This window comes from Megalobrama amblycephala, linkage group LG15, assembly GCF_018812025.1.
Source record: "Megalobrama amblycephala isolate DHTTF-2021 linkage group LG15, ASM1881202v1, whole genome shotgun sequence".
Taxonomy (NCBI): domain Eukaryota; kingdom Metazoa; phylum Chordata; class Actinopteri; order Cypriniformes; family Xenocyprididae; genus Megalobrama; species Megalobrama amblycephala.
Genome location: NC_063058.1, coordinates 1,955,025 through 1,982,327, shown reverse-complemented (window position 1 = coordinate 1,982,327; position 27,303 = coordinate 1,955,025). Strand labels below are relative to the sequence as shown.

At 39.3% G+C, this 27,303-nt stretch overlaps 1 protein-coding gene across 1 annotated transcript; it reads left to right on the top strand.

The window, feature by feature from the left end:
- Positions 1-27,172, top strand: LOC125247315 (receptor-type tyrosine-protein phosphatase beta-like). The gene is given in 33 exon segments (XM_048158567.1): positions 1-161; positions 2,614-3,015; positions 3,281-4,341; positions 4,874-5,007; positions 5,009-5,142; positions 10,966-11,229; positions 11,585-11,851; positions 12,967-13,227; positions 13,329-13,595; positions 14,698-14,952; positions 15,047-15,310; positions 18,156-18,419; positions 18,544-18,807; positions 19,097-19,366; positions 19,458-19,721; positions 19,932-20,198; positions 20,320-20,604; positions 22,089-22,367; positions 22,454-22,597; positions 22,681-22,954; positions 23,223-23,329; positions 23,409-23,514; positions 24,626-24,703; positions 24,904-24,921; positions 25,151-25,232; positions 25,320-25,410; positions 25,488-25,564; positions 25,773-25,907; positions 25,994-26,116; positions 26,199-26,362; positions 26,479-26,614; positions 26,713-26,833; positions 26,912-27,172. Coding segments are annotated over 33 exon segments (6,933 nt in total). The 5' UTR covers positions 1-109; the 3' UTR covers positions 26,935-27,172.
- Positions 27,173-27,303: the final 131 nt, after the last annotated feature.

The window sequence follows — 27,303 nt, the reverse complement described above, 5'->3', positions numbered from 1 at the left end:
TTGAATAGAAGGAAACGGCGGTCAGTGACTTTTCCTTCCCCTGAAAGAGAATTTCCTCCTGAGCGCTCGAACTCTCATTTGAGCTCAGAGAAACTCGCCAACCAGTAACATGGAGAAGCTCTTTCTCCTCTTATTAACACTGGAGCGGTTTTCTGCATTGAGTGAGTATTGATATGATCATTCTTCACTCTTCTGGCTGCTTGAATTTGTTGGTTACAGAGAAAATCCAAGTGAAAATCTGTGAGCTGCTTTGAACTGTTGTTTGAACTATAGCAGGTTAGCTGAACTGATCAAGTGTGCGTTAACAGTGTATACATTCATAACATTAACAGTGTATACATTCATAACAGTAATAACAGTCATTGTTATTATTATTATTATTATGTACATTCATTTTTGGCAATATCATAATATTTTTTATTTGGGATATTTTAATATTTATTTCCGAGTGTTCATAAGTTACTGAGCAGTTTAGCATTATATAATGTTTTTATTTTTAGTATTATTAATGCTATTATAGTATATGATAAATCATTACTTTAAACTTTAATCTTGCCAATTTCAACACAATCTCTCACATTTCAAAAACAACCATCAGTGATAAAGCAGAATTCATTGATTCATATGAACAGCTAACACGAGTCGTGTAACAGTAAGTAGAAAAAAGAGTTGTTGTTTTGTTTTTTGCTTTTGTATTTTAGTAATGAGAATGTGTCCGTGTGGATTTATCACCTCGCTCCCTATAGCTCAGGTCTGCTGTTTGTGTCGAGGCCTGAGGACTTTCTGACTCCTTCAGCTACTGTCACGACTGATTTCCTTCATTATTTGTTTACAACTTACATTGCTAATGTGTAAGTGGAATGAAATAAAACGAAAGGTCTAGATACGCGTTTAAAAAATAATTAAGTTGAGCGCCACGTTTTTAGAATGTCGAGTGATACTATGAGCGAGACGCTGCAAAAGACGTGAGAGGCGAGCGCAACAGTTAAACATGTCCGTCTAGCTGATGTTTATGCATTTTGATTGATAAGGCCAGAAGTTATAACTGATGGCAAAGGCAATTATATCATTTTTATTGCTAGTTAACTGTAAAAAAAAAATTATGTTCATCCAGCATTTAATGTCACTAAAACATTCAAACAGATTAGACAACTGTTAACAGGAAGATAAAGCTGAGTGTCATCAGCATAGAAATGATATAATAAGTTGTGTTTCTGAATAATATGATCTTGGGGAATCATACTTATAAACAAAAAAGAAGAGGTCCCAAAATTGAACCCTGTGGAACACCATGAGGGATTTGACTTCACTTAAAGGTTAAGTGTGTAATTTCTGCACTAATGTAGTCGAACAGAATTGTAAAATAAACAAAAAAACAATATTGTTTGTATGCCTCAGCAATTTCCACGTTAATGGGACCATGTACCCCTAAATCCAACATGTTCTCCAACCAATATGCCTATATATATATATATATATATCAATTGCATTACAATTTACAATATGGGTTCGATCCCAGGGAACGCATGTGATCATGAAGTGTATGCACTATAAATCACTAAGGGTAGGATTAGGGGTGGGGTGGGTGTAGTCGTTAATAAAAAAATGAGTTGCTAAATGGAAATAGGACAAATGGTGTAAAAAAGCCACACACTGCATTTAAATGAACACGCATTTTGATTGGTAATGACAGTCAGACGTAACACGACACTGTCATTATTTTTACACCAGCTAGAATGCGCATGATTTTAAAATGTAAATATAGGTCGTAATAAGGTACTTGAAAAACTAACTATAGGGTCGTTTTTTTTTTTTTTTTGGAGGACAGTCTGCCTAAATCAGATCTCACAGACACATTCATTATAGGGTTTAAAGATGAAAGTAATTTAAATATATTCTGAGTGCTACAAAAAACACTTATGATCTTGCGTAAAATTTAAAAAAACACATTTTTTCTATGAATGGCCTCTAAATATGCAGAAAAATCTAGAAGACACACAGTTAGGTCCTATCTGCTGATCATTAAATTATCGTGAGTGAAATTTACGATAAGACTTTCTCAACTCAGACTTTCTTTACAATAAAGTGGCCAAAATTCAGGTTATCTGCATAAGACTTTAGAGCATGACAATCTTCCCCAGGATTGAGAAGATTCAGAGATATTGGTAACACTTTACAATACGGATGTACTAATGTGCATCAGTTCATGCTTAAGGTAGGGCAGGTAATTTCAGAGAGGCTAGCAATAGCAAGCTAGCTTTGAAAGCATCGAATGCAGTGATTGGACAAACTTTTTTGACCCTGAGACTTCCACAGAAGATATATGTAAGTTTTTTTAATATTTAGGTGTGAAGAGAGTTTCAACCAGTAGGTCTGTAGAAAAAGTGTTTATAAAAAATTGCCTACCCTTTGGTTAACTAATGCACATTTAATCTTGAGTTAATGCATGAACAAAACCATTCCAATGGTTTAGTTCTTCATGAGTCATACATTAATCAGTGCATTAGTTAAGCATGAGTTAATGCACATTAGTGCACCCACATTGTAAATTGCTACCGAGTTACTCAGAAAATCAAACTAACACATGCACACAATCCTTTTCTTTTCTGGCAGGTGGCTTTCTGATCGAACACACTAATAAAGGCTTGTGTCTGAGCACCGGTCCGAGTGTAGTGGTCCTGAGTAGGTGTAATGAGAGCGACCCGTTTCAGCAGTGGATGTGGACCAGCGGCAGGAGACTTAATCATAAGCTGGAGTCCAGATGTCTGTGGGTCGATCAGAGAGCTGCCGTCCCGCGCCACGCTCGCCTGGCCAAACTCAGCGACTGTGACACCGCGCCAGCGTGGAAGTGCTACGACAACAGAGGGATCTTTGGATTGGCAGAGACGCCGATGTTCCTGAAAAAGCAGGGAATGCGGGTGGTTGTCCGCTCTGGGCAAAGGTACTCAAACTGGTCTATGATGACGGTGGACTCTGAGGGGAGACGGGTGACCACGTCTCTCTGCCCCGCCACAGGTCAGCTGACTTCCTTGCCATCGCATGCAACTTCACTTATATCTATGGAAGCTTGTACCATGGAATAAAAAAGTAAACATTTAGGCTGATTTGTCTTGCTTTTGGCGTGCTTGAACAGTGAAGTACAGTATAATACAGTACGGTTAAGTGAAGAGGAGTGACTAAATGTTAACATAATCAATGAGGTTACTAACAGTAGCTTGACGAATGTATATTATACCAGACATCATGCTGCATAATGCTAACACCAGTCTCTTTTCATCAGGCCCATCCACAGTTTCAACAGTGAAATCCACTGGGGAAATTACCACTCTGACAGTCCCTCTCATTACTCAAAGCGGAGCAGTGACCCACCACAGCAACACCGTCAGAAGCAGAACTAAACGGACCGCTACCTCTGGTCTAGATGATCTGATGACATTCACAGCCGAAACAGACCTTAAGGAGAACCACACTGAAACGCTGGAGACAGAATCACCCTACGATGGGACAGATGTGTCCTCCACCGCTCTGATGGTGACCGGAACCCTTCGTGAACCTCAGAACTTCACCCAGAATATGCTTCACATGAGCTCAGATGATCCGGAGCAGACCCATGACCCTCTGATTTCTCAGACAGAGTTCATGTTGTCCACGACAGATGCTGAGCCTTTAGTTTCCTCTGATGCAAGCACTGAAACTCAGACTGATTCTCTCACAGAAGCGTCAGAAGGTAACAGCATCAGCACTGAGGCACATCATGCATTGACTGAGAGCTCAACCAGAAGTTTACCAGTGTCAAACACAGATGGCGCGTGGACAAATGCCACAACCAAAAGCTCAAAGATCATCAAAGACGTTCAGACCATGTTGCCATTCAAAACCAGAACGACCCGAGCAATTACTGAAGTTCTTACCGATACGGATACTAGATCTGCTCCAAATACAGCCACCACTTCTCCTAAAGATAGAGCGAGTACATCGACCACCCCGACAGCCCCGTACACATCTACACCTGCCCTGAACACAGACACATTCACATCAGCGACTGCAGAAACTACAACTTCAACTACGACTACAGATTCAACTACAACTACAGCTTCAACTACAACTACGACTACAGATTCAACTACAACTACAGCTTCAACTACAACTACGACTACAGATTTAACTACAACTACAACTACGACTACAGATTCAACTACAACACCTACAACTTCAACAACTGCGACTACAGCTGTAGAAATGTCCACATCTACCACCGTCATCATCACCGCTGCTGCTCCGAGCACCACAGCATCACTTCCACCATCTACAGTCACTCCTACTGCGGCCTCCACATCGACGGTGAGAAGTGACACGCTAGGTCTAGATTCTCACCGATCTGTGCATAGTCTTGTTTAATACTATCAAGAACTTGAGTCTTAAAGAATTCCTGCAAATACAACATCTGACGTGATTCACTAGATGACAGTTCACTATAGATATTTCAAATGCAAGGTTTCATTGGTAGTTTTGGAATCTGTCTACCAAGCGATGCCAAATTTTTCACATACTGTCTGGCAAAAATCTCAACCTCTAATCTGATTGGCTGTCTGCTTGAGGTTTTCTTGTAACCGTAAGAAACTAAGGAAGATCTTTGCTGTCGTTCTCAAGATTCTTTCACACAAGTCACATCAATGCACCGCTCAACACATTTACATTGATTTCAAGGTTTACACTTCATTGGTTCATGCATTCCCTGGGAATCAAACCATGGCATTTCTAGCACAATGCTCTTTTGTTTGAGCTACAACAATATTATGAAGAGATTTGAAATGTAATATCTGATATCTTTTTAGATCTTTTTAAATGTCTGTTGTATGTTTCTTGTTTGTAGCTTGAAACGACGGAGGCCGTTGGGTGTCTGGTGAACGTAACTGCAACGAGTATTCATATGGATTATTGTGTGATCAATTTCACAACACCTGGAAAATCCTGCAGCTTCATCATGGCCAACACTTCTCACTTCACGAAGCTGTTCTGAAGACACGGAGCGACCCAACCATTACACATGCCTGATAAAGGGTCTGATTCCCGGAGATACCTATGTGTTTGAGATCATTTCTCAGATAGGTGGCGCTCGCTTGAACGTTACAGTTCAAACCGGTAAGACCTCTTACATTCCTTCATAGCTTTAGTTTTCTGAATCAGAAGATACCTGAGAACAGAAGTGTCTTGAACTGGAAGAGACTTCACAATAGCATGCAGTGATTTATGGTTGTTTTTCATTGTTCTTCTTGTTCACGTTGATCTGGTGGAACACATTGTTCTGACAGATTTGATAAAGCACCTGCATTTACACAGTGTTTTAGGCATGCAGGATTTTAGCGTTTTTTCTCTCAAGTCTTGGCACTCGTGCAGAACAGTGTGTTCTTTCTCCGACTTGCATTTCCTCACTCAAGGCATGTTCGGACTGCCAAGACAATAACATAAATGAATGATTTCTGGGTTCATAGGGAGACATTCTCTGGACAGATATTATTATGTGTGAACTCTATTGTTAATGGATAGAGTAGCAGTCATTTAGGAGAGAAGTGGGGTGGTTACTCAAAGTTACTCAAAAAGTAATCAGTTCCTAACTATGTTTTCTAGCTCCTCTGAATAGTTCCTGTAAATTCCTCATTTCTTAATACTCCATTTCTAAAACATATGAACAAGAAAACAGAACCAAAACAGAACATACATGTTACAAGTACATTATAGTATAAGTAGATTATTACTTACACTTTTGAACGTTTAAGCACTCAAAATTTGTCCTGTGACAATAATTTTGAAATTATACTTTAAAACCTTTTAGCAGCAAAATTTTTGTGAAATCAACTTCAGATTTGGAGCACATATGTAAGAATTAGATTTTCTGGCAATTTTAGAGTTTATATTATTTGGTAAAATATATATATTTTATACAATTAAATACAAATGTTTAGTTCAATACATTTGCTTGACAGTGAACCTAAACTTCTATAACCTTTGAAGCTGCTTTCACTTGTCTTCCTTAAAATGAGACCAGCCTTTGGTCTGTATTTCAAAGCATTCATGAACCACCAGCATTAAAGTTCAGAGCTGTTCTCAAAATGGCCGGTGACAGTTAACAGGTTAACTGTGTTTATTGGAGTGGTTGATTCTACTAATTTGTGCACCTTGTTATAATTCTATATAGGGGTGTACAAATTTAAGTTAAGTTTTATTTAATTACACTTTATTTCAATGGTCCACTTTAGACTTTAAACTAACTACAATTAACTTTGCAACTACATGTCAATTAACTCAATTCGCAACTACATGACAACTAATCCATTAATATGCAACTACATATTGTGGAACTCATTAGAAAACCTCATTAATTTGCAACTACATGACTTTATTAATTTGCCAACACTGTTTGGTTCATTAGGCAGGGCCCGTCAAGCTCACTCACCCCGTCACGCAAAATAGATAGGGAAAACTGTTTTTTATTATTTTTTTACTTATTAATACAAAGATAATTATATTTCTCACTATATCACTCACACACTTTTTACTCAATTTGAATGTCTCCCCTTCCCCAGTTTTTAAAGTTTAAAACCAGCAGAACATATAGAGAAACACTTTGTCCATACCACCCCGTCATCAGTTACACCCCGTCACAGGTCATTTTGGTAAAGGTTTATGGAAAGAAAATGAAATATTACATAAATTAATGTTGAATGATGTTCTTGTTGTGTGGACTGATCAGATAAATGTAACTTTATTTGTATTTTTTAAGTAAATTCATTTTTTCAGTACAATGAGGCCACTGAAAGGTCAAATTCATGTTTCAAGATTAAAAATCTAAAAATAAAAAAATATATTAAATTACAGACTTTCTATTGATGGTTTCCAAAAAAGGGACATTTTTCTATTAGGAAAACATTAGATTTTAAAAATCTATTTCTTGTTTTACTACTCCAATGGCATGATGGGGTGGTACAAGAATGGCTTGTTGACAAGGGTCTGAATAAAAAGGATAATATTTATAAATATTTTGTGCCTGAGGTGGGAAAATATGTTTTTTTGGAGGATTAACATATCTTTCAATTTGTAGGTTTGTTTAAAAAAAAGTTTGTTCATAATGAAAATGTTGAAAAATGCAAAGTGGAAATGTTTCGTAGAATGACTCAACTCTCATTAATTTGCAACTACATGTCAGTTAACTCATTTATTTGCAACTACATGTCAGTTAACTCATTTATTTGCAACTACATGTCAACTAACTCATTAATTTGCAACTACATGTCAGTTAACTCATTTATTTGCAACTACATGTCAACTAACTCATTAATTTGCAACTACATGTCAGTTAACTCATTTATTTGCAACTAAATTTCAACTTACTCATTAATTTGCAACTACATGTCAACTAACTCTCATTAATTTGCAACTACATGTCAACTAACTCATTAATTTGCATTTATATGTCAACTAACTCATTAATTTCCAGCTACATGTCAACTAACTCATTAATTTGCAACTACATGTCAACTAACTCATTAATTTCCAGCTACATGTCAACTAACTCATTAATTTGCAACTACATGTCAACTAACTCTCATTAATTTGCAACTACATGTCAAACAACTCTCATTAATTTGCAACTACATGTCAGTTAACTCATTTATTTGCAACTACATGTCAACTAACTCATTTATTTGCAACTACATGTCAGTTAACTCATTAATTTGCAACTACATGTCAGTTAACTCATTAATTTGCAACTACATGTCAACTTACTCATTAATTTGCAACTACATGTCAAATAACTCTCATTAATTTGCAACTACATGTCAACTAACTCATTAATTTGCATTTATATGTCAAGCAACTCTCATTAATTTGCAACTACATGTCAACTAACTCATTAATTTGCAACCATGTCAACTAACTCATTAATTTGCAACTACATGTCAGTTAACTCATTGATTTGCAACTACATGTCAGTTAACTCATTTATTTGCAACTATATGTCAACTAACTCATTTATTTGCAACTACATGTCAGTTAACTCATTGAATTTGCAACTACATGTCAGTTAACTCATTTATTTGCAACTATATGTCAACTAACTCATTTATTTGCAACTACATGTCAGTTAACTCATTGATTTGCAACTACATGTCAACTAACTCATTTGCAACTACATGTCAACTTACTCATTAATTTGCAACTACATGTCAAATAACTCTCATTAATTTGCAACTACATGTCAACTAACTCATTAATTTGCATTTATATGTCAACTAACTCATTAATTTGCAACTACATGTCAACTTAACTCATTAATTTGCAACTACATGTCAACTAACTCTCATTAATTTCCAGCTATTTATATGTCAACTAACTCATTAATTTGCAACTACATGTCAAATAACTCTCATTAATTTGCAACTACATGTCAACTAACTCATTAATTTGCATTTATATGTCAACTAACTCATTCATTTGCAACTACATGTCAAGTAACTCTCATTAATTTGCAACTACATGTCAACTAACTCATTAATTTGCAACTACATGTCAAATAACTCTCATTAATTTGCAACTACATGTCAACTAACTCATTAATTTGCATTTATATGTCAACTAACTCATTAATTTGCAACTACATGTCAATAATCAGTAGAGTTTCTATTGGGGAGCATCAGAATAAAGTGTTAGCAGATATTAAGCTGACTAATGAGAGTTAGTTGACATGTAGTTGCAAAGATACTAATAGTTTGAAAAATCTCTAAAGTGGACCATCAAAATTAAATGTTACAGTACCTTTTTTTTCATTCTGGTCTCACGTCAAACTTGTAATAATTTGTACCAGTTAATCTGTTGGAAAAATAATTTTACTCCTATTACACTCAGATGAAAGAGAAATCAATTCATCAGTCAACCAACAAGCTTTCAAAACAAACTGACACCTGATCACGTTCCAGTGAAGCCTGACCCCTGACCCTAAGCTCTCACCTCTGACCCTATCTGAACAAACTCATGTTTGGAGTGAACTCATTTAAACAGCGATGAAAGACCAGGCCTTGAATGAGGTAGTTCTGTGGGGATTGTGACCCAAATGAAACTTCTGTCCTCGTCACCATGTTGTGCTCTTTTTCACACAGTGACAGTGAATGGGAACTGAGGCTGTCATGCTGTCATTCATATGATTTGTGCTCTATATTCTTAATAATCTGAAGCCATGCAACAACTTCAATGTCTGTGTTGTGTAATGCTACTGTTCCATGAAATATGAGTCAAATTTGACTACAAATGAGCTTAGCATTTTAAAATATGTGACTGTGCTGTATATTTTTATACATGCTGAGTAACTGTAGCTTTTTCAGACCGAGACAAAGGCAGGATCTTGGTGAATTAGGGTAGAGCTGAGTATCCTTTTCCTAAGCCAATATGACACAAGGTTTGCTCATTTTGCAAATTGTAATGTATAGCTGAACCATACAACAACTGCAGTTCCCAGCATGCACCCTGCAAGCATGTGTCCGTGTTGAGTGTCATTGCGTTTTGTATGTTGTCTGGGTTAAACCATCAGTTTAAACCAAGACAGATGTGTCTGAACGGCACATATCAGTCCACAGATAGGCTTGAGTTGGTCAAACTGGTGGACATGGATAGACTTAAGTAAACAACTCGGATTCAGATTCAAGTTGCTTTATTGGCATGGCAAAAACTCTTTACATTGCCAAAGCATTGGTGACATTAAATTACAGACATACACATTTTTACCCAATTAAAAATGTTTAATAAAATAATAACAATAAAAAGGCAAAAAAAGTACACAGTAGCCTAATTAACGAACTAAACAGCTTACTTTTTTAATGTTCTTACACCAAACAGTTTGATCATTCGTGGCATAAATCATTTATGTGCACTCATTTTACACTGGTACAGTTATCATGTTCCACAGGACGCAGAAACACATCTAACCAGCTGTTGCGTTCACTCCTAACCAAAGGCCATCAGCTTTTTTATCATTTTTTCCAGGATATTTTCAGCTTGCCTCCTCCCTTCCTGCTTTACCAGACAACCCGCCTACATATCCTGCCTTTTACTGCCCATTATTACCCATGATGCACACACACTCATGTATTGTCACATACACACACTCCTGAACTGTGTGTCTTCACCTCTGCTTGAGGAAACACTGGTGATGAGATGATGGTGAATATTTCACCAATGCTGACTGAGATTAATTCTGTCATTATTTACTCATCCTCGTGTCGTTCCAAATCTGTTTGACACTAAAGAAGATTTGCTTTGATTACCACTGACTCCCAGACGTTTCTAAAAATACCTTTTTATGTTTCACAGAAGAAAGAGAGTCATACAGGTTGAGAATGGCATGAGTCAGAGTTCATTTGTGGGTGAATTAACCCTTTAATCCAGACGACTTTCTTCAGTTTCTTCACTAAAGGAGAATGTTCACGTTGCTCTTTTCCATACGGTGAAACTGAAAGAGAACTTCAAGCGGCACTCAAACAGCACCTTAAAATCTGAACTGTCACAATCGCTGTCAAAAGTTGTTGTGAGGAGTCTGTTGAGCGGACTGAGATTGTTCAGTTTCTCACACAAAGCTTCACAACTCCTGGTCATTGTCCACTTTCACTGTATGTACTGCTAAACGTCCCCTTTTGTGTTCCACAGAAGAATGAAAGTCATTTGGGTTTTTCATGACATGAGGGTGAGGAAATGATGAGATTAAAAACTTTCACCCTCCTTTTTGAACATAGGTGTGAAAATGAAAGCTTTAAAATACAGATCTAAGGTTGGTCTCTTTTTAAAGAAGACGCTTGGCATATTATTGCTGACATGAAAGAAGTTTTAAGGTTAACAGGTTAAGTCACTAAGGCATGTGGTGTAGTAGACCTCCAGTGACATCAAGTAAATGTAAAGACTCTCTTGTCGTTTCTGTAGCTCCTGCCCCCGTCACATCATTGACTCTGCAGAGCGACGGCAGTCAGGACTCTCTTAAAGCCGTCTGGATTCCTGCAGTCGGATTCGTGGACTCCTACCAGCTCTCTCTGTCTTCCCCCGGCTCCTCTGAGCTGGCCCTTACCCTTCCTCAAAACACGTCTCAGTGGGTTTTTAGCGGCTTGACACCCGGAAACGTTTATCAGGTGTCGGTGAAGACAAAGAGTGGAGAACTAACAGCTGAGACCAGGAAGACAGGAAGAACAGGCAAGAAATATGATGAAAAACATTAAAAACATACCACTATAAAACTGGTTTTATATGAATACATAGATACTCTAAGATATGCATATATGAATAACAAATGATTCATTGCCTTGTCAACTATAGGGAACTTTCATTTTCCACAACTTTCACTAACATTTTGTAAAGGTGAAGATAAACCATTCTTTAATGTTAAATGTTAAAGTTCTTGGAATATTACAAATAAACGTTCAAAGAATGTTTAAATAACATTCTAATCATGGTTTTAATCATTAATGTTTTTATAGCATAAGCTTGTTTGCTTGGAGAGAAATAATCGGAGCTTCTGTGTGTTGTTGTTGTGTCTGCTGCTCATCAGCTCCAGGACGGGCGGCTCATCTGAAGCTGGAGGCCCTGAATGAGAAGAGTCTGCGCTTGTCCTGGTCTCCTCCTGACGGCAGCTGGGATTTCTACCGGATCCTGCTGTTCAATGGCTCATCTGTGCTGATGAACCGCACCATTGACAGGAGTCTGCTGGAGTTCAGCTTCACCAACTGGACTCTGATTCCAGGCCGACTGTACAGAGCGTCCGTCAGCGTGGAGAGCGGAGATCTGAGCTCAGCCACAGACTGCCATGGGAGATTAGGTGTGTGAATGATTCAACTACTTAAGTGAACTTGAAGTGAGCACACCTTCATAGTTGTTTCTTAAAGGAAACCTATAATGCCCCTTTCACAAGATGTAATATCAGTCTCTGGTGTCTCCAGAATGTGTCAGTGAAGTTTCAGCTCAAAATACTCCACAGATCATTTATTATAGCTTGTCAAATTTGCCCCTATTTGGGTGTGAGCAAAAACACGCCGTTTTTGTGTGTGTCCCTTTAAATGCAAATGAGCTGCTGCTCCCGCCCCCTTTCCAGAAGAGGGCGGATCTTTAACAGCTCAACAACAACAAAGCTGGAGAATCTCACGCAGCCAAAATGAGGATTGTCAGTAACGGTGTTCAGCCTTACATTGTTCAAACCGGAGTCGACACTGATGGAGAGACTCAGGAAGAAGTTACAACTTTTAGACGTTTCTGAATGGTTAGTGGATAAATTTATGTAGTTGCTGTGGAGTTGATTCAACTCATCCACTAGCATGTGCCGTCATGTTCATCTTTTGTGTTGAATTGACCCTCGTCTGTGAAGCAGTCCGGCGTAAAATGACGGCATGTCAACAACACTCTACTACAACAACTCTTCCTCTTCTCTAAAGCAGCCCAACATGGCCCCGCCCCCTTTGTTGTGTAATCTCGGGGGTGGGGTTTATGTAAATTTTAGGGTTTGTGATGTCACTAACCCAGGAAGAAGCTCGTTGTAGTCCCTACCAGCCATTTGTTGTAGTCCTTAAACAGAGATTTCTGTAAAAGAAAATATCTCCCTTGCATTGAACTTTGAGCATCATAACTTTGCAGATGTTGTTTATGATCAAACAGCAACATTACACACTAACTAAAGTTTAAAAAGTCAAATCATAATCAGCCACCCCTTTACACACTTCTAAAAAGTGAACTGAAAATTTGACTTGACTCTGAGCACACAATGCTCCCGAACTGAAGAATATATATTCTTTTTGTAAATGAATCCCAGCCCTAATGAACACGCAGAACAGATTCACTCAAAATAACTGTATCACAATTAACTGTGTCCATAGCTAGAGACCAGGATAGTTCAGACCAGGCATATGAGACATGAAATATTCCTTGTTCCTCTCTGTTTAGCTCCCCGGCCCGTTCAGTTGCTGAACATCCGTCACAGTAGCGAGACGTCTCTGAGCGCAGTGTGGACCCGTCCTGTCGGCGAGTGGGACAACTACACCGTCCTGCTGAGGGACGGAGACACGACCGTGGACAGAAGGACATTAGATCATGATGTTCAGCAATTCAGCTTCAACAATCTGATGCCTGGACACACCTACACGATCACTGTGACAACCAATAGTGGAGATCTGAGTAGCTCTGCCCACGTCAAAGGAAACACCAGTGAGTCATTCAGATGTCCAGAGTGGAGTTTTAATGAACTGCTGCAGGGTTCTGATTGATTTGTATTCACTGTGCTGAACTGTGTTTGTGTGTGTGGTCAGTCCCTGCACAGGTCACACACCTGCAGGTCAGCAATCAGGGCAGCACAGATGCTCTGCAGGTACGCTGGGACAGGGCGATCGGAGAGGTGGATCTGTACCGGGTGCTGCTCATCCACAACAGCGTGGTCATGAAGAACGAAAGCGTGCCGCCCAACGTCACCTCCTACCACTTTCAGGGCCTGCGATCTGGTGCTCTGTACAGGACGGTGGTGACCACCATGCACAGGAACGCCCTCTCACGCCAGACGGTGGCTGATGGACGCACAGGTGCCACACACACAACATCACACACAATCACACACACAGGGTGCTTATTATACCAGAGTAACAGTGGGATAAGTGAGACTGGCATGCACTGCACTTAAAGAAAACTGAACGCTGTGCTTAGTTTCTTCAGAATGTCAGTGAGCTTTTCTTGAGGGATGACACAGGTATGCTGAACTTCACACGCACTCTTATCTGGAGCTGCAGGAATGCTCCTGGAATTTTCAGGAAGCCTTGAATATGTCAAGGTCATTTGTGCGACTTCCTGCAGGGAATGTTGTTGTGGAGGGAGGATGTTGTTCTCTTTTGAGCGAACAATCATACTTAAACTCAACATTTTATTATTGTTACCAAAGTAACAAGTAGCTTGTCTTCAGAGTCACTCGTAAGTTTAGACATTGATACTCCTCAACATTACATCTTTATCTTATATTTTAAAAAAAAATCATTATTAAATTATTTAAAGAATTATATAAATCTGAATATGTAATTTATAGTCAAGTCACATTTATTTATTTTATTTTAACACGTTATTCAATACAGATTGTTTCGAAGCAGCTTTACAGGGTTAAACGGGAAGATATTGATCAGTGACGCAAACAGAATTCAATTCTGCTGTACAGCTGCTCTAAAAGACAATAGTGTCATTATTCAGATCAAGTCAGATCAGTGTAGATTCAGTTCAGTAACTATGAAATGAGTTTAATTTATACATGAATATATCATTAAATTTAATTAATTTATACATAAATATATCATCAAATTTGCATCAGTGATTGCCTTAAGACTACAAGAATGTTGTAGTTCAAAACTGCAGTTTGGGAGCCGTAACGTGTGCAAATCTGAGTAGTTTATGGCTGTGTTTGGAGTAGCATTTGTAATAATAGGGTTTAATATAACTTACAACTGCATATTCACATTTAATCATTTAGCCAGACAATATTTATATGTAATAATATTGAAAATAAACATACCGAACAAATAAAGCACTACCAGCCATCATGATCATATTTTTCTTTATTAATTGAATAAACAAAGTGCTTTTTGTGGGTCTGCACTTATTTTGCAGTGAAGTTTATATAGGTACGTGTTGTGTGTCGCTCAGTTCCAGCCGCTGTGAGAGATGTGACGGTGAGCAACAATGGGCGCATGGACTTCCTGAGTGTGTCGTGGAGGGCAGCTGAAGGAGACGTGGACAGTTACTCTGTCACTCTGAGAGATCAGGAGAGAACGGTTCATACGCTCAAGTCCAGTACGGAGTGTGTTTTTAAGTCTCTGGTGTCTGGACGTCTCTACAACATCTCCGTCACCACCCACAGTGGAGAGTTTGAAAACCACACCATGGTTCAGGAGCGTACACGTAAGAATGTTCATAAGCAGTTTTGTCCCATTTTAGGTACTGTAATGGAGGTGTTTGCAGTTGGTTTTCACATTATTCTGTTTCTCTGCTCTAGAACCTTCCACAGTGTTGAACCCTACAGCCACACACATGGCTCGTGATGACCATCTGAAGGTTTACTGGCGCCACGCGGCTGGAGACTTTGACTACTATCATGTCTCCATCAAGCACAACAACATCTTCCACCAGAACAAGACGGTCCCCAAGACTCAGAATGAATGTGTGTTCAGTGAGCTGGTACCAGGCCGACTCTATACTGTGATTGTCAGTACATGGAGTGGGAAATATGAGTCTAGTGTCTCAACTCATGGAAGGACATGTAAGTATGCCTATGCTGGTTTACTGTAGCTCTGAAGAACCATAGCTCTTTTTACTGTAGTTCTGTAGCTCCATAGCTCTTTTTACTGTAGTTCTGTAGCTCCATCGTTCATTTTACTGTAGTTCTGTAGCTCCACAGTTCATTTTACTGTAGTTCTGTAGCTCCACAGTTCATTTTACTGTAGTTCTGAAGAACCATAGCTCATTTTACTGTAGTTTTGTAGCTCCACAGTTCCTTTTACTGTAGTTCTGAAGAACCATAGTTCATTTTACTGTAGTTCTGAAGATCCATAGCTCATTTTACTGTAGTTCTGAAGCTACATAGTTCATTTTACTGTAGTTCTGAAGAACCATAGCTCATTTTACTGTAGTTCTGTACTTCCATAGTTGATTTTACTGTAGTTCTGAAGAACCATAGCTCATTTTACTGTAGTTCTGAAGCTACATAGTTCATTTTACTGTAGTTCTGAAGAACCATAGCTCATTTTACTGTAGTTCTGAAGAACCATAGCTCATTTTACTGTAGTTCTGAAGATCCATAGCTCATTTTACTGTAGTTCTGTACTTCCATAGTTGATTTTACTGTAGTTCTGTAGCTCCACAGTTAATTTTACTGTAGTTCTGAAGCTCCATAGTTAATTTTACTGTAGTTCTGAAGAAACATAGCTCATTTTACTGTAGTTCTGTAGCTCCACAGTTCATTTTACTGTAGTTCTGAAGAACCATAGATCATTTTACTGTAGTTCTGAAGCTCCATAGTTCATTTTACTGTACATCTGAAGCTCCACGGTTCATTTTACTGTAGTTCTGAAGCTCCATAGTTCATTTTACTGTAGTTCTGTAGCTCCACGGTTCATTTTACTGTAGTTCTGAAGAACCAATATTCATTTTACTGTAGTTCTGAAGAACCATAGCTCATTTTACTGTAGTTCTGAAGCTACATAGTTCATTTTACTGTAGTTCTGAAGAACCATAGCTCATTTTACTGTAGTTCTGTAGCTCCATAGTTAATTTTACTACAGTTCTGATGAACCATAGCTCATTTTACTGTAGTTCTGAAGAACCAATATTCATTTTACTGTAGTTGTGAAGCTACATAGTTCATTTTACTGTAGTTCTGAAGAACCATAGCTCATTTTACTGTAGTTCTGTAGCTCCATAGTTCATTTTACTGTAGTTCTGATGAACCATAGCTCATTTTACTGTAGTTCTTAAGAACCATAGCTTATTTTACTGTAGTTCTGTAGCTCCACAGTTCATTTTACTGTAGTTCTGAAGCTCCATAGTTCATTTTACTGTAGTTCTGAAGAACCATAGCTCATTTTACTGTAGTTCTGTAGCTCCACAGTTAATTTTACTGTAGTTCTGAAGGACCATAGCTCATTTTACTGTAGTTCTGAAGAACCATAGTTCATTTTACTGTAGTTCTGAAGCTCCATAGTTCATTTTACTGTACATCTGAAGAACCATAGCTCATTTTACTGTAGTTCTGTAGCTCCATAGTTCATTTTACTGTAGTTCTGAAGAACCATAGCTCATTTCACTGTAGTTCTGTAGCTCCATAGTTCATTTTACTGTAGTTCTGATGAACCATAGCTAATTTTACTGTAGTTCTGAAGAACCATAGCTAATTTTACTGTAGTTCTGTAGCTCCATAGTTCATTTTACTGTAGTTCTGAAGAACCATAGTTCATTTTACTGTAGTTCTGTAGCTCCACAGTTAATTTACTGTAGTTCTGAACGACCATAGCTCATTTTACTGTAGTTCTGAAGAACCATAGTTAATTTTACTGTAGTTCTGAAGCTCCATAGTTCATTTTACTGTACATCTGAAGAACCATAGCTCATTTTACTGTAGTTCTGTAGCTCCATAGTTCATTTTACTGTAGTTCTGAAGAACCATAGCTCATTTCACTGTAGTTCTGTAGCTCCATAGTTCATTTTAGTGTAGTTCTGAATAACCATAGTTCGTTTTACTGTAGTTATGTAGCTCCAGTTCATTTTACTATACTTCTGAAGCTCCATAGTTCATTTCACTGTACATCTGAAGAGCCATAGTTCATTTTACTGTAGTTCTGAAGAACCATAGTTCATTTTACTGTAGTTTTGTAGCTCCATATTTCATTTTACAGTAGTTCTGTAGCAGGGCATTTCCTCCAAAGAGACAAGTGCTTTTGTTTTTCAAAAGTAAGTCTGTATTTTAGTTAGTCTGTAATTTAGTTAACTAATTATTTTGCTTAATAGTTTAGTTTCCACAATTCTACAGTTACTTAGTCCATAGAATTGTTAACTGTAATTATATGGTTTAGTTTATTGAAGATATTTAGCTTTGTTTTTAGTTTAATGTAGATACATGGATTTGTAGTTTGTTGTAGTTATGTTATTCTGTAGTTTAGTTTATGATAGCTTTGTAGTATATTTTACCATAGTTCTGTTGTGTAGTTTATAGTAGTTCTGTAGCTTTGCAGTGTTGTTACCACAGTTTTGTAGCTCTGTAGTGTATTTTACCATAGTTCTGTAGTATAGTTTACAGTAGTTCTGTAGCTTTGCAGTGTTTACCATAGTTCTGTAACTCTGTAATGTATTTTACCATAGTTGGTAGCTCTGTAGTTTAGTTAACTGTAATTGTTTTGCCTAATAGTTTAGTTACCACAGTTCTACAGTTCATTAGAACAGTTTACTGTAATTCTGTGGTTTAGTTTACTGTAGTTACATGGATTTGTAGTTTGCTGTAGTTATGTCATTCTGTACATTAATTTACTGCAGTTACGTTGTTCTGTAGTTTAGTTTACTGTAGTTCTGTAGCTCTGTACTTTAGTTTACTATTATGTTATTCTCTCTCTCAGTGCCAGCAGGAGTAAGGAACCTCTCACTAGCTGACAGTGGCACAGAGGATCTACTGGTGACGTGGGTTTCTGCTCCTGGAGATGTTGACCATTATGAGGTTCAGCTGCTGTTTAATGACATGAAGGTGTTTCCACCCATCACACTGACCAGCAGCACGAACAGATACCTGCTCTCATCACTCACTCCTGGAAGACTCTACAAAATTGTGGTGTCCACCTTCAGTGGACCAAACCTCAGTGTGCAAGTTATCAAAGGCAGAACAGGTACGTCTCACTGTTGCATGTGGATATCGGAGAAATATTGTAGTATAACAGTGGAAAAATGTGATTTTTCATTGTAGTTATCTTGCAAAATCTTAAAGGTTGTGCTGTTTTCTTTATATTTCAGTTCCCAGTAAAGTGAAGAACATTCATATCAGTAATGACGGTCAGAGCAGCAGTCTGAGAGTGAATTGGACTCCTGGACAGGGTGATGTGGACCAGTACACTGTGTCCCTGTCTCAGATGGGCGGTCGGGCTGAGGAGAGACCAGTCCATAAACATGTGAATGAGATGAGTTTCCAGGGTCTATTGCCGGGACAGCAGTACACAATAACCATTACATCAATCAGTGGATCTCTTATCAATAACAGCACAGAAACAGGACGAACAGGTGAAATAACAATTTATGGTGTTTTTACATTGGTGTCTTTTATCATATTGTTGTTGCTGTTGTTTTATAAAAGCAATTACCATGCCTATCAACATCATGGTAAAATCAGCCTGGAGTGGTTTATTGATTAAATGTCCAGACACTGTACTGTGCTTTGAATTATTCTGTCAATATAAATACTGAAACATGCAGTTTAAGCCTACTTAAACCCATTTCTAAATTCAGACAGATCAATATAATCCAAGCATCAGTTCCTCTATTACTCATGTCCTCTCTTGAAACTCTGCAGTTCCCTCCTCGGTGACGGCTCTACAGGTGGAGAACCAGCGCAGCACGTCCAGTCTGTTGGTGTCGTGGCAGGCGGGTCAAGGAGTGTACGACAGCTATCGGCTGCAGCTTCTGGATGAGAGGGGAACTCTGGTGTCTAATAGCTCTCAAACCGCAGAAACCAGTCAGTATTATTTCAGACAGCTCACTCCAGGGAAAAAATACCAAATCCTGATGCAGACCATCAGCGGAGGAATCAGCAGCAAAGATGTCATTGCTGAGGGCAGAACCAGTGAGTAGATTGTCTTGGTCCTGTTTTTAACATACATGATAATACAGCAGATGAACTGGCCTGTTACAGTGTCTTAACATGTTTGTTGTAGGCCCAGCATCTGTCAATAACCTGTCCGTTTTAAGCAACACGACCACAAGCCTGTCGTTCCACTGGGCTCCGCCGGACGGGGAGTTTGATGCATTTGATGTTTTTCTGTATAATGGAGATGAAAGCTTGCATGATAAGAAACCCGGAATAATGACCATGCAGGACTGTTCTTTCCATAACCTTCGACCTGGGACGCTGTACAAGGTGGTTGTTGTGACCCGCAGTGGAGATCAGACCAACGACACATCAATCTGGGCCCGGACAGGTGAACAACATACACAAATTTGCCAGTTTTTTAGTGTAGTTATGTGATATAGTTTAATGTTGTGGCGGTTTAACAGAAAACACGATCATATATTCATCACAGTTACTGTTTTGTTCACATTTGACCAAGAAAGTCAAGTCAACAAATACTGTAAAACCTGTAGTAAATGTCCATACTGTAATCAGTAGCTTGGTTAAACATGTTTTGCAGTTCCTGCGGCTGTGACGTTCTTGCGTGCTGACAGCAAAAGAAGCTCTGAGAGTCTGTGGTTGAGCTGGAAGCAGGCCGGGGGTGAAGTGAGCAGCTACACCCTCCTGATCTACAACCCCAATGGGACTCAAGAAGCAAAGCAGAGTCTGGGACCAGAGAGCAGAAGTCATGTGTTTCAGAGCCTGGTGTCTGGACGACTCTACCAGGCGGTTGTCCTTACACACAGTGGAGATCTCACTAACATGGCAACTACTAACGGCAGGACGGGTAAGAGCTATCTTAAAAGACCTGAAGATCAGTCATTGGTAGAGTTTCCTTCATCATAACTGTACAATCAGTACTTTATAATTGTAGCACTGATCCACTTTATGGCTTTGATATGTTGTAGACCCCAGGCCACCAGTCTCGTTCTCCTTTGGAGAGATCACTAACACCTCACTGGAGATGACCTGGAGTGGTCCAGAAAACACAGATTATGATGACTTTGACCTTCAGTGGAGCCCCAGGGACCATCTGTCTGTGTTCAACCCCTACCACAGGCCCACATCCGGCAATCGTATCCTTAAAGGGATGTACCCCGGCCGGCAGTACAACATCAGCCTGCGTACGGTCAGTGGTGCTGGAACCAACAACCCCGCCTACAGCCTTCCCATCTACAGGAGCATCAGGACAAGTCAGTGACACACATGTATAAGAATTAGTTTATCAGTCCTCTCTGTATATCCCAACCAGTCGACATGAAAGAAGTTGCAAACCCAATTCCAAAAAAGTTGGGACACTGTACAAATTGTGAATAAAAACAGAATGCAATGATGTGGAAGTTTCAAATTTCAAGATTTTATTCAGAATGCAACATAGATGACATATCAAATGTTTAAACTGAGAAAATGTATAATTTTAAGGGAAAAATAAGTTGATTTTAAATTTCATGGCATCAACACATCTCAAAAAAGTTGGGACAAGGCCATGTTTACCACTGTGTGGCATCCCCTCTTCTTTTTTATAACAGTCTGTAAACGTCTGGGGACTGAGGAGACAAGTTGCTCAAGTTTAGGAATAGGAATGTTGTCCCATTCTTGTCTAATACAGGCTTCTAGTTGCTCAACTGTCTTAGGTCTTCTTTGTCACATCTCCCTCTTTATGATGCACCAAATGTTTTCTATGGGTGAAAGATCTGGACTGCAGGCTGGCCATTTCAGTACCCGGATCCTTCTTCTACGCAGCCATGATGTTGTAATTGATGCAGTATGTGGTCTGGCATTGTCATGTTGGAAAATGCAAGGTCTTCCCTGAAAGAGACGACGTCTGGATGGGAGCATATGTTGTTCTAGAACTTGGATATACCTTTCAGCATTGATGGTGCCTTTCCAGATGTGTAAGCTGCCCATCCCACACGCACTTATGCAACCCCATACCATCAGAGATGCAGGCTGAACTGAGCTGATAACAACTTGGCCATGACCCTTATGCACAGAGATTGTTCCAGATTCTCTGAATCTTTGGATGTATTATGCACTGTAGATGATGATAACTCAAACTCTTTGAATTTTTCTCTGAGAAATCCTTTCTGAATTGCTCCAATTTTTCAGCCATTGGGGGATTGGTGATTTGCCCATCTTGCTTCTGAGAGACACTTCTGAGAGGCTCTTTTTATACCCAATTGTTGCAAAATGTCAAATTGGTCCTCCACTTTCCTTAATGTACATTTAACTTTTCTGGCCTCTTATTGCTATGTCCAACTTTTTTGGATGTGTAGCTCTCATATCCAAAATTAGCCAATATTTGGCATGACATTTCAAAATGTCTCACTTTCAACATTTGATATGTTATCTATATTCTACTGTGGATAAAATATAAGTTTATGAGATTTGTAAATTATTGCATTCCTTTTTTATTCACAATTTGTACAGTGTCCCAACTTTTTTGGAATCGGGTTTGTATATCCTAGTGAAATGGCTTCTAGAACAAGAACAAATGTAGGGCAGAGCTTGATTCTGTCCATGGGGAATTGATTAGATGGTTGAGGTTTTCTATTGGTCGATCTCATATGATTGACAGGTTGTCCAAAGTATCTAAAGCTTAATAGTACTGTAATAAACTGTAGGTATAGCACCAGTTCTTGTCACTAGTGAACTGTGTGTTTTTTCCTGTCTTCAGAGCCCGAGCGTGTTCAGAGTCTGCACTGCCGTCCTCAGAACTCCACAGCCATTTCCTGTTCCTGGAATCTGCCAGAATCTGACTTTGACTCGTACAGCATCGAGTGCTCAAGAAAGGACTCTCAGAAAATGGTGTACTCACAGCGTACAGTCAAAGAGAACACTGTCTATCTGATCAAAGATCTGGAGCCTCATAAACAGTACATGGTCTCCGTCAAAGTCATCTCTGACAGCATGACCAGCGAAGCGGTCATGGAAAATGTGGTCACAATGATAGACCGTGAGTTAGGGCTTTTCATTTGATATAAATGATCAATTTCTGTCAGTAATGTTTATTTATTAGACTTGTTGTTCATGTGTTCTTAGGTCCACCTGTGCCCTCGATTCGAGTTGATGGGAATACAGTTCAGATCACCAAGTCAACCATATTCTTCCAGTTCAACTGCAGCTGGTTCAGTGATATCAATGGCGCTGTGAAATTCTTTACCATCATCGTAACTGAATCTGATGGTTGGGAGACATCTTTTCAGCATTATGCACAGATTGTCTCCTTACACAACAAAAGTAATGCAATGATCCCTCTCTTTGGTTAGATCCAGACAGTGAAAACCAGCAGCCATACCAACATCATCCTCTTCCCTCATACCTGGACTACAAATCCAACAGCTCTGTCAAAGCGTATCAGACCAATTACTTCCGTAGCCACTGTGACGAGAGCCAGAGCACAATGCAGGAGTTTGAGATTCATCTGGGATCAGGCATGGAGAGTCTCGGAGGACGGTGTGATCAGAAAGAACCACTGACTGATGCAGCTCAGGATCAGTCGATCTTCTGCGATGGGCCATTGAAACCCAAGACAGCATACAGGTGATGGTCACTCATTAGCCTGTGCTGTTGGTTGCTAGTATTGACCGATGTGTCCAAAACTTGACCCATGTATCAGGAGATGGATCAGGGTTAAACTTAACCTTCCCCTCATAGTTAGCCCTCAAACACATATGATTCTAGTCCGGTCACATCTGTGAAGGCTATGTGAAGGTTAAATGCTTACCAATGCTGCCATCACACTAATATTTGAGTCTGCAGTCTGGTTATTGTTGGTGATCTCTTCAACTGTTTGTCTCGTGATCTTTAGACTCAGTGTTCGAGCGTTTACAAAACTGTTTGATGAGGATCATGAGGACTTTCTCTCTCCACTCTACACTGATACGTACCTATCCAAGCCCTTCATGACAGATGCAGGTATTACACACGGATCGGCCATACTGAAGGATGTTCGGTAAGATGTGTTTGTTAACTCTTCCTATCTGTGTGTGTTCAGAGCCGTTGACTGGGGTCATCGAAGGGGTCAGCGCTGGACTCTTCCTTATCGCCACCATGGTGGGATTAATTGTCCTGCTCATCTGCAGACAGAAAGTCCACAAAATGTGAGTCCATCTTTATCAGTATATCAAATCTAAAGCTCAAATACAATCAGTGATGGTCCTAAACATCATTAAGGTCAAGTATTGTAACCCATACGCAGATTGTGTCCTCTGCATTTAACCCATCTAGTTAGTGCTTTCACATTAGGAGTAGCGAGTAGTAAACACACACACTACAAACCTTGGACACACACACCCGGAGCAGTGGGCAGCCAATCACTGTGGTGCCCAGGGACCGACTGGGGATTGCTCAAGGGCACCTCAGTCATTTACTGTAGGTATTGAGAATCGAAACTGCAACCTTCAGGTTACCAGTCTAACTCTCTAACTATTAGGCCACGACTGCCCCAAGGTATATACAGTATGTTTTCATTGCTTTTGCACTATTTCACACCCTTCCCTCGCTAACTTCCCTCGGCCTCATTCACTCAGATGTACATCATTGTTTACATTGCGCGAGTGTCCACTACTAACGACCTAAACCCTCGATCACTTGGAATCTGCTATGGGAGTTACTGTTGTGATGTTATTTCTATAGCACATTGTGGTCTATGTGTTGCATTGTGGTCTATGGCTCTGCCTAAAGTGTGCATATTAAGTATACTTGCTCCCTCTGTCAAAATCGAGGGGTTGATGTTCAGTCCAAATAAACTTCCTCGTCCACTTGACGAAGTTGAATGCACTTCAAAATGACGGCGGGGATTCTTCCATGGGGAAGTGCTTAGGGAAGTTCACGAATGTGTGTCTAAAAGTGGAGTTAAATGCAGCCTTAGAAAGTATTAACACTGCCACAACAGCTAGAAGCTGTCCAGACTGGAAGCAACCAGTGCAAATCCATTCGTCCTTCATATCAAAATTCGTATCAGAATTTGAGCGCTTGGCGTACCTCAGAAATAGATCTGTTCATCAGTTTACTGTAGGCAATTTGACGTGTTGTATCGTGTTGCACTGCATCCAGTGTAGACAGCATCACTGACTATAATGGGTTCTGTTTGCTTTTGTTGCGTCACGTCACACAGGCTTAGTATTGACTAAACAGAGTAATATGTATTCGCTTATTGTAGCATCAGAAAGTCTTTATTATTTAGTCATAACAGGTGTTTGTCTTTTCCAGGAGTGCACAAGAGCCTGTGGTCAGAATGAGTTTGAGAAGAGAAAGACCATCTACAGGAACACACGTCATTGTTAGAGGGTACAAACGACTGCATTTATATTATCAATAAAGCTTATACTAGCAGTTTACTGATGTGCTGTTTTATTTTCATTATAAAAAAAGATATTTTATATATCAGGAAAAATCATATTATACTTTTATAAAGACTATACTATATACGTTCAATGATGTTAAAAGCATAAATTCTTATAACAATGTTATTTTCCTCTGTGTTTTAGGAACCGCCGTGTCTCGAGGTACTGTACTGCACCACATTCACAGTAACTGCACACTGCATTAAGACTGGTGCTCCTGAATCACATTACAATTGTGTTCAATTATGTTATATTTATGTATTATAACTGAGCATATTTTTAGGGACATATATTTTCAAAATGACTTTTTCAGTATACTGTATGTTCTTTAAACATGCTCTGAATATTTCCATTATCTATTATAAGATAGTGTTGTTTTTTTCTAACACAGCCCCATCAGTATCTCAAATTTTGAGGCACATTTAACTAAACTTCGAGCAGATTCAAACTACCTCCTTTCTGAGGAATACGAGGTAAAATGTCCTCCTTATTTCTTAATATGATATTCGACAGGATTCATGTTTCAGATTGAACACAGTACCTCTTTGTTCTGCTTTCAGGACCTGAAGGATGTTGGTCGAAACCAACCACAAGACTCTGCGTTATTGCCTGAAAACAGAGGCAAAAATCGCTACAACAATATACTGCCCTGTACGTCTATACAAATCAGAGTCTTCATTAAATGATCTAATATAATTTTTTTCTAAAACAGTGGTTTATTTTGACAGATGATTCCACTCGGGTGAAGCTGTCCTACGTTGACGACGACTCCTGCTCGGATTATATTAATGCCAGCTATATTCCTGTAAGATCTTTGGTCATGGAAGTACATTAATGACAAAAGGCAAACGTCTTAGATACAAAAAAAGCACTAATTGAGTTTTTTGAGCATGCATTTTATTTCAATTAAAAATCATGATTTCATCATTAAAAATACAGTAAATAGTGGCAGATACAGTTTGCATGAAATCATAAAGTATCCAATGACAGCTGACCAAAGGTTTCTTTTGAAGGGCAATAACTTTAGACGGGAGTACATCGCGACTCAGGGTCCTTTACCCGGCACTAAAGACGACTTCTGGAAGATGGTCTGGGAGCAGAATGTGCACAACATAGTTATGGTGACTCAATGTGTTGAGAAAGGAAGGGTATGTGAAATGATCATATGATTCTTCTGCTCATGAGGCTCTTTTGGCATCAACTCAGTGAATTTGAGTTTCACTCTCTTATTTAGGTAAAGTGTGACCATTACTGGCCGTTCGATCAGGAGGCGCTGTACTACGGCGATCTGATAGTCCAGATGCAGTCGGAGTCTGTGCTTCCGGAGTGGACCATCCGAGAGTTCAAGATCTGTAATGTGGGTATAATCGTCGACTTTGTCCCTCGCACATGAACTCCAATGGGAACGCAGATGTGATCTGTGTGTGATGTGTGTGCAGGAGGAACACCTGAGCTACTCCAGAGTCGTGCGTCAGTTCCACTACACTGTGTGGCCGGATCACGGCGTGCCAGAGATCACACAGTCGCTCATTCAGTTCGTGCGAACCGTGAGAGACTACATCAACCGGACGCCCTTCTCTGGAGCCACTGTCGTGCACTGCAGGTGAACATTATTACAGCATTACCTTCCTCAAAGTCTGAAGAAGTCCATGAATCCACCTCATCCCAAGTGTATAAATGCTGGAGGAGTGAGCGTTTCCTTGTGTTTCTGTCGGACAGTGCTGGAGTGGGCCGCACCGGGACCTTCATCGCTCTGGACAGAGTCCTTCAGCAGCTGGACACCAGAGACACGGTGGACATCTACAGCGCTGTGTTCGATCTGAGGCTTCATCGCACACACATGGTGCAGACGGAGGTGAGGCACACAACACATACGGGTTACTCTTTATTCCCATGGTAAATCGTCAAATACATGTCAGCTAACTCTGAAATCAAACGTATTTGTCAAACTAGTGCCAGTACTCGTACCTCTATCAGTGTGTGCGAGACGTGCTTCGGGCCAGAAAACTGCGCAGTGAACAGGAAAACCTCTTATATCCCATCTATGAAAATGTGCATCCGGATCAGCACAGAGGTCAGTGTGCTGTTGATGTGTGAGTGAGGAGCAGGTCTTCTCTGATGTCTAACTGATAGCTTGTGTTTCTTCATACAGATGTGATCTACTCCAAACGCTGATCTGCAGGAGGATACAAACAAACACTTTATTGTCAAACACATTTGTAAAAACTGATCTGAAATTAATGTAATATGAAGGTAATATGCTATGTTTATACCTAGATGTAACAGAATTATATAATGTACATATGTTATTCGATATTAATTCAGAGTCTATGCTAATTCTTGCATAATATAATGCGCATCACTAATTAAAAGTTGTAGCTTATTTTATATGAATAAAAACATTATGAAACAACAGTATGATGTGTTTTCCTGTACTGCAGATGAAAGCGTACTTCAATGCTTTACAGATGCTTTAACCTACACTACCGTCCAAATGTTTGAGGTCAGTCAAACAGGTTTTTGAAAGACATGAATATATAGTTC